At 32.4% G+C, this 10,132-nt stretch overlaps 1 protein-coding gene across 1 annotated transcript; it reads left to right on the top strand.

Annotated features, from left to right (window-relative positions):
* The first annotated feature begins 223 nt into the window (after positions 1-223).
* Positions 224-4,418, top strand: LOC106779452 (protein trichome birefringence-like 41). The gene is made up of 5 exons (XM_014667554.2): positions 224-749; positions 2,227-2,398; positions 3,386-3,561; positions 3,707-3,865; positions 3,995-4,418. The coding sequence occupies exons 1-5, from the start codon at positions 493-495 to the stop codon at positions 4,284-4,286; spliced, it is 1,056 nt and encodes a 351-aa protein (XP_014523040.1). The 5' UTR covers positions 224-492; the 3' UTR covers positions 4,287-4,418.
* The last annotated feature ends 5,714 nt before the right edge of the window (positions 4,419-10,132 follow it).

The following is a 10,132-nucleotide window of genomic DNA, read 5'->3' on the forward strand; positions in this document are numbered from 1 at the left end:
TTTTAACATAAAAAAAGAAAAAAATTAATAACGTTCGCTGTATACGTTTCAATACGAAATTAATTATTTTTAAATGACATTATTTAACTCTTAATGAACAATTTACGCATGATGAAAATCCAGTTTCAACTCCACAAGTAGAAGACGAATCTCATAAGCTTCCCTGATTCCCCTTTCATCACTCCATTATTTGGTAGTAACAACCAATTTCTCAATTTCTTTTTCTAAATTATAAATAAAACAAAATAAAATAAAATAAATCTCACTCTCTCTCTCTCTATGTCTCTCTCTTCAGAGTCTGTGCTACAAACACATGCAGCCACAATTGTATAAATCCATTGAGAGAGCTCAGTTCGAAGAACAACACAGATTCGTAAAAGAGAGAGAGAGGCAGAAAGAGAAACATCTCCTTAGTTCATTCCGCATTACCACCTTTGTGTCTGGTTTTCTTTCCTCGGATCGTTTTCCATAGAGAGAGAAAGAAAGTGAGAAATGAGTGAGAGTGTACAACGCGGTTTCTTCTTTTTGTTCTTCTTCTTCCTGCTTCTTCTGTTAAAGGTGAGAGGTTCAGTTTATGATGCCAATGGTGATTTTTTCACGGGCACATGGGTGCTGGACAAATCCTACCCGCTTTATCAGCCGTCCACGTGCCCATTCATCGAGCGCGAGTTCAGGTGCGAAGGGAATGGACGGCCTGATCTGATTTACACCCATTATCGATGGCAACCACTTGCCAGCAAATTACTCAGGTTGGTAGTACCCTCTTATCATTACTTTCTCTTTTTCTCTCTTACACTTTTAAGAATCATAACTAACCTAATTATTTATTTATTACCACTCTTTTCTTTTCAAGAATTTCTGACACAAACGCAGACCTCTTTATTTTATATTTATACAACCATTTTAAATTATTTTTAGATTATCTACTTTAATTCCTTCTTATACATTACATATAACTTTCATTAGGTTTTCCTTAGAAATTTTGTCTTCTTTCCTTTTGGATTTCATAAGTTTTGTATTAGTTCTTTTATTTTGGACTGGTTAACTTCAGATTTTATGTTTAACCAAAATACGTGTTATATCAGTTATACGTAATCTTACGTTGAAATTGAAGAGTTATATGTGTGTGGTGCACCCTAACAAATGCTTTCTCGTTTTTTCAAAATGTATTTTAAGGTTATTTTAAAAATTAAATAAAGATAATTAATTTTCTTAACTTTAATAAAATATTATATTTTTTCTGCGTCACATCGTATATTTAAAGTATAAATAGCAAAAAAATATTTAAGATTTTCACAAATATAACATTTAAAATTGAAGGGGAGAAGTATGTATTAATTAGTATTTTGGGTCAAGGTTTTGCACATTTATTACTATAAAACCGACAAATATTGAGAACTTTTATTTTTCCAAACGTATGAAAGTAATTACTCTCAATTAATATATATATTAAATATATGAGGTCCTCGTTTTTGTTACTTGTTTATTTTGACCTCGATTAATGACAAAACACTAAAACGCATTAAATATTTTTAAAATTATTAATTTTATAATAATTAATGATATTTTCTTATTCTCAAATGGTAAAGTTAATAACTTCCAACATTTCTTATTTGTACCAATTTTGTTCTTGAAAATTTTTCCCTTGAAGCATATCTTGTGATCCTTTGGGAAAGATCCCACCATCCAGCCTGTAAAATGCTTACTAATGGAAGATTTTTTTTTAAAAAAAAAAACGAGAAAGACATCAGCGAGGAAACAGAGGTTCCGAATGTTTGTTTGGCTTGGGTTGGAAAACGCGGTTTCACGTGCACCCATAAAAGCACTTTTGCACTTGCTAAGCAAAAGTGCTTTTTAACATGTCTGTTACAAACCAACAACCCAATATTTCACTAGATTCTCATTTTCCTTTCCCCGTTTTTAACGTAGAAACTAAAACTTATAAAAAGAACAGTGTCAGGTTCTCTCGTCCTGGTCGGAAACTCTGGCTTGTATTTTTAACACTTTCCATTTGCCACCTTTCACATTTCATCTAATTCCCAATGTGTCCATTGTCCTTTTATACAAATTTCATTCTTTCTGGAAAATGAAGTCAGCGGCAGATTGTAACAGTGGTTGAGTTTTCTATGTAGTTGTTTCATTAACTTTTTTCTGAAAAGTTATGTCAGTGTATTTAACTGTTTCGTTGTTTTTTTGAAAATTTCAAATTGTAATGTTTGGTTACAGATTTGATGGGCAAGATTTTCTGGAGAAGACGAGAGGGAAGAGCATCATGTTCGTGGGAGATTCACTGAGCAGGAATCAATGGCAGTCGTTGACTTGTTTGCTTCATTCAGCAGTGCCCAATTCAAATTATACTTTAGCTAGAGTTGGAGATGTTTCAATTTTCACATTAACGGTATGATTTTCTAATCTTCATCATGGAAATACGTACGTGTTTACTTTATTTTTATCCTAATAAAAATTTATTAAACTCTAAAATAATTTGTATAAGTTCTTTTGTTATTAAAATTACTTTTCTTTATAGTGGCAATTAATCATATATATTGATGATATAATTTTAAAATATTTATTTTAAAGTTAATAAACGTGTTATAAATGCTAGTACAAAACTGGGGTGAACTTCTATTACTACCTGACAAACTTCTAGTACATAAATTCTAAGTAGCAACAAAAGCAATAAATTTTGCATCTAAAATATGCTAGAAAACAGATGTGTAAGAAATTGTTTGTAGTGAAATCACAAGGGAAAGGTGCAAATTTGCAATGAATAAGCCACAAGTGGTCCCTTTGATTTGCTTGTCACTTGAGCAAATGGCCTCAGCTTTTTGTCACATTGGTTAAGTCTTTACGTGTCCCTTCCAACTCCTTTGGATTGCTATTTCATATAATAAATTGATAGTTATCATGTATCATATTACTCCAATGCAGATTCATAATTTATCTTTAAATTAAAACTATTTTGAAATGTTTCAACCTTTTTTACCTCCAAGATCACGATATAAAGCTTTGAAATGCATGGTTTGTGATTGCATGTCACGTTTATTGATGGATTCTAATAAAATTATCACAATTCAAGTGATTCTTGTTGTTTCATCCTTTTGTCGAATTATTATTAGACTATTTATTAATTATATTTTTATATTTGAGATGTCTATATGTCAGAATATGAAAAGAATATGTTAGAAATTTTATATCGACTAGAAATAAGATCAAATTATAATATATAAGTAAGTATAAATTTCACTTTACAAATTAGTTTTGTGGATTGAGTTAGATTTAAAAACCGCTTTCTAATCATTCTCAACTCCAAAATTCCATTATTTAATCATTATTTTAAAGGAATCTTCATTGATGAATATCGATTTTATGAACCAATTTGCAGGAATATAATGTTAAAGTGATGCTAGATAGGAACGTGTATCTAGTTGACGTTGTGAAAGAGAAAATAGGGAGAGTGTTGAAGCTGGATACAATAGAAGGAAGCAAACTGTGGCAAGGGATTGATATGCTTATCTTCAACACATGGCACTGGTGGTACCGAAGAGGACCCACTCAACCGTAAGTTCATTAATTCTTAATTTAATCACTTTTTTGGGCATGAAATCATGTTTAAAAATCACTTTTTGCAAGCTTATAAATCATCTGAAATTTTTATAGTTTTCGTTATGAAATGGGTTTGTAACAAATTTGATGAATTTCTCAGATGGGATTATATCCAACTGGGAAATAAAATCTTGAAAGACATGGATCGGATGAAGGCTTTTGAAGAAGCACTTAAGACATGGGGTAAATGGGTTGACTCAAACGTTGACCCTACAAAAGTGAAGGTCTTCTTTCAAGGAATTTCTCCATCTCACTACAAGTAAGCAAAATCCCAAACCTTATCTATTTTATAATTTGTACATATCCTAATCAAATTAACTCCTAATTAAGAAATCTATAATTAATTGGGCCATGACAATGTTTTTTTATTTGAACATTGATTTTTCAGTGGCAGCCTATGGAATGAGCCAAGTGCAAAGAGCTGCCTCCGGCAGAAGACACCGGTGCCCGGATCAACCTACCCCGGCGGATTGCCACCGGCTGTGGCGGTGCTGAAGGGTGTGCTGAGAACAATCAAAACACCAGTGACATTGCTTGACATCACAACCCTATCACTGCTAAGAAAAGATGGACACCCTTCCATTTATGGCTTAGGTGGAGCTACAGGAATGGATTGCAGCCATTGGTGTCTTCCTGGTGTTCCAGACACTTGGAATGAAATACTTTACAACCTTATTTGATTCCATTCATCATTTAATTGGGGGGGTTAGTCAATTCTTATACCAAAGAAAATTAAATTGTACACAGAAAAGAAAACTGGGTTGGCTATGACCACACTCATTAATTGAAAAATTCCAAATTAAGGTGAATAATATTAATAATATTATATCATTCGTCTTTATTTACTTTTTTTTATATCATTCTATTACTACGTATTATTCATCATAGGAAATAATTATTTATAATTTTTCCACCTTCAAGTTTATTAATTTAACATAGATCAACAGTTACAATTGAGGTTGTAATCTTTGAAACTTAGAATTTTTGTTACGATTTTATGTTTAAGCGTTTAAGAGAATTGAAGCAAAAAATTTATATAATGAAATTTGATGTTGTTTGTGGAATTTTTATTAAGATCTTATCTTTAAGAGTCTCAAAGGTTATAGAGGAGAAACGTATTTATATGTTTTTATCTTCGATTTTAAGCCATGCAAGATTATTATATATTATTATTATTATTATATATATATATATATATATATATATATATATATATATATATATATATATATATATATANATATATATATATATATATCAAAACAAAAATAGTTAAATTGAATTTTATATCAATTTTGTTGCAAGTTTTACACAATTGAAAGGATCTTCTGATCAATCCAAGGATTCTTTCGATTCTATTAGGAATGAAGATTCGAAATATCACACGTTGATCAATCAAAGAGAGATTCAACAACTAAAAGAAAAATCGATTCTTTGTTGGGATCCTTCCTTTCTTCAAANGGAACGAACAGAGATAGAATCAGAGCGATTCCTTAAAATCCTTTCTGGATATTCCTCAATATGCCGACTATTCATGGAACATGAGAAGCAGATGAATATCAGAGCTATGGTTAAAACCTATCTTAGCAATACTTTTTGTTTGTGTGAGAGAGTGTGTTGAGTCTGATATGGACTAGAGACAAGGTTTTTTGTTTGTGTGAGAGAGTGTGTTAGAAGTCTCATATCGACTAGAGATAAGGTCTATTTATAATATATATATATATATAAGTGAGGTGGAAACCTCACCTTACAAACCAGTTTTGTGAAATTAAGTTAGGCTTAAAGTTCATTTTTAATAAATTTATCAAGTTTATCATTTATATATCGATAAGCCCTAATTCACTAATCTTTATATCTAAATTCTACATATACACTCTTTATTTTTCAACCCTTATCCTTTTGTTTGTTATCACTTGACCATGCTGATGTCAAACTTAATGAGCAATTTGAGCCAAAGCATGTAACGTATTTGAGAAGGGGACTTTCCTTTCATTGCAAAAGTAGTGGGGATAATCGATTACAAAAAAATTATAAAAAGAAAAAGTGAATTTAATGCGACTAAAATTTGATGGCATAATGATAATGCACTACGTCTCTAAGGAAAGAACGTGTGTGGTGGATAATTAGGTGATGATGTGCATGAAATTGACATCATAACAATATAACATCTCAATCACAGATGCAGCAACTAGAAAAAAATTACGTGGAAGACAGTGGATTTTCATGTTCATGCACTGTGTTTCAATTAATGAAGTCATATTATAATGAAACGCTACCTAGGGTAAGGTAGGGGATATGTGATTAAGAGAGAAAATCGACAAAAATTAATAAAATTGGGAAAAAAAACATAAATAACACTGCCATAAAAGATGTCAGACCATGATCTTACGTAGAATGGTCCAGTACTTGATAATTTCCTACCACTAATTTCATACCTTATCAAAACAAATCCTTCGTCATAAACGCAATATAGAAAGTGAAATTCCACATTTTTTTTTATATGAATGCTTTGAAACATTTAACAAAATATAAAATTTAAATATTATTCAATTTTGTAAAATCAATTTATAAAGTTAAATTTTTATATCAAGACACATACATATCTATGTAAGATTAATATTTATTGGTGGGTCTAATAAAAGTTTATAACTAATCTAATAAAACAACAAATTTTATTAAAATAAATTTTAAATAACTTTGATATCATTAAAAAATAAATTTTAAATATAATTTAATTTATAAAAATGGGTTTGTAACTGTTTACAAAAATTAAATTATCTTCTATATAATGAAAATGGAATGTTTAAAATAAGAATGATAACGAGTCAGGTGAGACACGAATAGTGTTTTTTATAATTTAATCTGTCGGATAAAATTTTATCTGTAGATATTCGTGCCCGCGAATTTTTTGTGATCCAAAGTGTAACGAAGGAAATGTTGAATGTTAAATATTTGTTATAAATGGACCACAAAACCTAATTTGTAAGATACCATACAACCCAGCAAAATTGTTTTGTTTTCGTTAGATCTGATGAGTTGTTTTTCAGGACAAGAGGTTGAGGTTCTTACGTTAAGTCCAAGATTCTTTTGTGTGTCAACCACCGGAAGACACTTGCATGTATGTGTTGGTTGTTGCAGTGCCCCAATCAAAGTTTAAAACTGACAAAATTAGTTTAACTCCTTTTGTCGGCGGGATTCCCTCTCTAATCAAATATAAGCTATATGTTCATCAATATTATTCATAATTCAATCAATTCATTAAGTTGTATATGCATATATATACCCAGTAATTTATGTCATTCTTTTTCCTATCATTAGATGCGTTTATGTTCTTAATTTTCTCGTCCAAAATGGAATTTAAAAAAAATGAATATTTATATGGTTTTTTTTTATAAAACCATTACATTTGTACTAACTAATCATAATTAGAAGTAATACTTTCATAAGACAGTACTTCCTTTGTAATAGAATTCGTTCTATATTTAAAATAGCATAATTCATGATTACTTGAACTATTTAGTTAAGAAATTCCTATATTACATAAGTTAACCAATGTTGATAGGTAAAAAATATGTATAATAAGTAGATAGCTATTATATTTTGACCGACTATATATTTTTTTTTTATAACAAATTCATATAACACTCTTTATTTTTTACATTTCACTCATTATCTTATTTCATGTTTCTATTTTTCTCCAGATCTATTTTTTGGATTACAGTCTACTAGATGTATAGCTACTTTATTATTATTATTATTATTATTATTATTATTATTATTATTATTATTATTATTATTATTATTATTTGTTTAAGTAGGGATTTGTAAGACTGAGAGACCAATCTTTCTGACGTAACTTTACTGTTTTCCGATGTTAGAATCGCGCGCTCCACTTACGTGTCTTTATCTTCAGTCTGACCACTCGGTTGCCTTCAATCTGGACCGCTCGGTTGTCTTCAATCTGGATCGTTTGGTTGCCTTCTCGGTTAAGGGGGGAGGTACGTAGTGAATTGTTATCACTATTGAGTATTTGGATCTAGTAGAGCGTGAGTAGAACTTACTTGGCTTTTGGCTTCGACCATATATTAATAAGTCGTCTCACGGATCTAATCTAGCACAAATCCAATAAAATAAAAACAGACTTATTACCTTTAGATTCGGTCAATTGGTCATAAACAGCTTATCAATATCTTTAATAAGATATGTTTGATTATTTTATCATCTGCTGGATTATTGGCCCAATAATAACTTAAACGCTAGTCTCATTCACTACAGGAAATGTGCTTATTACTGAAGGGCTTTTACTGACGACCTTATGACCTTCGGTAATGATTTAGTGAAATAATTTACCGAGATTATTACCCTCACTCCTCCTCTCGACCTTACTTCTATACCTTCCTCATCTTCTAGACCACCTTCTGAGACTGCCACACCATCTGCTGATCTAGATTCAACTGGTGATGATGAAGGTGTTGATCCGCCCCTCCATGATCGACCATGGATTGAGCCATATGACAAAGGGTAAGACTTTAATCCTTTTTTAACCATTTACTTGTTTAAAGATTGTCTTATTTGAAATGACTTTTATTTCTTTATATGCAGGTTTATTTCATCCAAGGTTGCTTCCCAGGCCATCACACGAACAATTAAGCAACAATATTTGAGTCCATGGCCTACTTGGGGAGTAATACCTAAAGACGACAGAAAGTCATTCTAGGAGCGTTTTAAGGTAAACAACTTTAAAGTAATTGTCATTCGTATTATACTATGTTCATTAATCAATGTTTGTTTTGTTTATCAATGTACAAATGAAGGTGCAGTGGAAACTTGAACATGAAACACAAATACATAGAAATTTTCACATGAAAGCATCTCATTGGCTCTCAGACATGTTTAGGGATGCCCGACTTACAAGGGAGCGCCCTTACTGGTTGGGCGAGCACATTTGGAACTCCTTGCTTGCTCATTGGAATTCAGCAGAGTTTCGCAACATACTGGCAGGTCGATCACAGTCCATGAGCATGCCATTTGTATGGTAAACTTTCTTTAATTTTCTGTTTCTTTCATATATAACTTATGTATTTTATATTTCATATACACTTCTAACTCTCAATTATGTTACTGGCACAAGCTCTGGGACGGGCGGTGCATGTTGATGAGGTCTTTGCACAGACCCATGTTCGGAAGGGCACTAATGAATTTGTTGATGAAAGATCTCGCAAGACTCATGTAAGCAAATAACACCGCTACTATTAGTAATCTTTCATTATGTTATTGTATCATTCCCTAACATTTCTTTTAATGTTTGAATAGGAAGAATTTTCTACGAGACTTTCACAGGTTAGATTTGAACATGGGTCACCTCCTACACGGGATGATACGAGTAATGCAGAAGACGACATCCGTAGGACACAGTGCTGGGTCGACATCGTTGGTGGGAAGAAGAAGGGACGAGTGTATGATGCAGGACAACTTGCTGCAAACTATACAGCATCGAGAGGAGGTACTCTGAAGCACCAACCTTCTTCTTCCATAACTACTGCTGACGAGGCCGTTGTCCGCCTCATGCAGGCACTAGAGCGACGTGACCAGGAGATCACTGATTTGAGAGCAGAGTTTACGAACTTTAAGGCCCTGGTCATGAGTGTGTTGCCTCAAACTGCACAAGTTCAATTCATTGTCCCTCCCTCATCAGTCCAGCCCTCATCAGTCCAGCCCACATCAGTCCAGCCCACACCAGTCTAGCCCACACCAGTCCAGCCATCTACAGAGGAGCAGGATGATGTAGATCATTTTGATGACTATGTAGATTTTTAGTTTGATTTTGTTATTGATCATAGTTGTTAGACCATAGTGATTTTGCTACATTATGATCACCAGTACATTTGGATGTTATTAGTACATTATGATTTGCTACATTATTTTTGCTAAGAAATGGAAGATATTGCTACATTATAATATTCTTAAAACATAATGGATGTTACTACATTATGTTTTTGTTAGTACATTATGATTTTTCATTAATGAACGGATGATTTTGGGATGCACAATATGCAGGTTTGTTTGTGGTTTGAAACTGTTATGCAGGTCTGTTTGTGTTGTGAACATTTATGCGGGTATGTGTGGTTGGATAAGAAATACAAATATCAAACATATTTCACCGGATGCAACCGACGGCTTTACCGTAGGCTTTTGGCCTTCGGTAATTACCGAAGGCTCAAGGCCCTCGGTAATTATCGAGGGGCAAAAGTCCTCGGTAATGGTTAAGGACAAAGCTTTTTCCGACGGCTTTTTGACCGTCGGTAAATAACAATTACCGGTGGCTTCTGGCATTTTCTGAGGGTTTCTGGCTGCCGGTAATGCCCTTCATTACTATAACCCAACATCATTTAATGTGGTTGAACTTAGTTGATGCAACGTCTAGACCAGACGATCCTAGATGGTAATTGCTTAGTCCATACTATATATCATACATTAATTAGACACATTTTTTTGTTGATTTCTTTCGGAAAAATTTTCTTAGAAA

Source organism: Vigna radiata, unplaced genomic scaffold (assembly GCF_000741045.1).
Source record: "Vigna radiata var. radiata cultivar VC1973A unplaced genomic scaffold, Vradiata_ver6 scaffold_283, whole genome shotgun sequence".
In the NCBI taxonomy this organism is placed as follows: domain Eukaryota; kingdom Viridiplantae; phylum Streptophyta; class Magnoliopsida; order Fabales; family Fabaceae; genus Vigna; species Vigna radiata.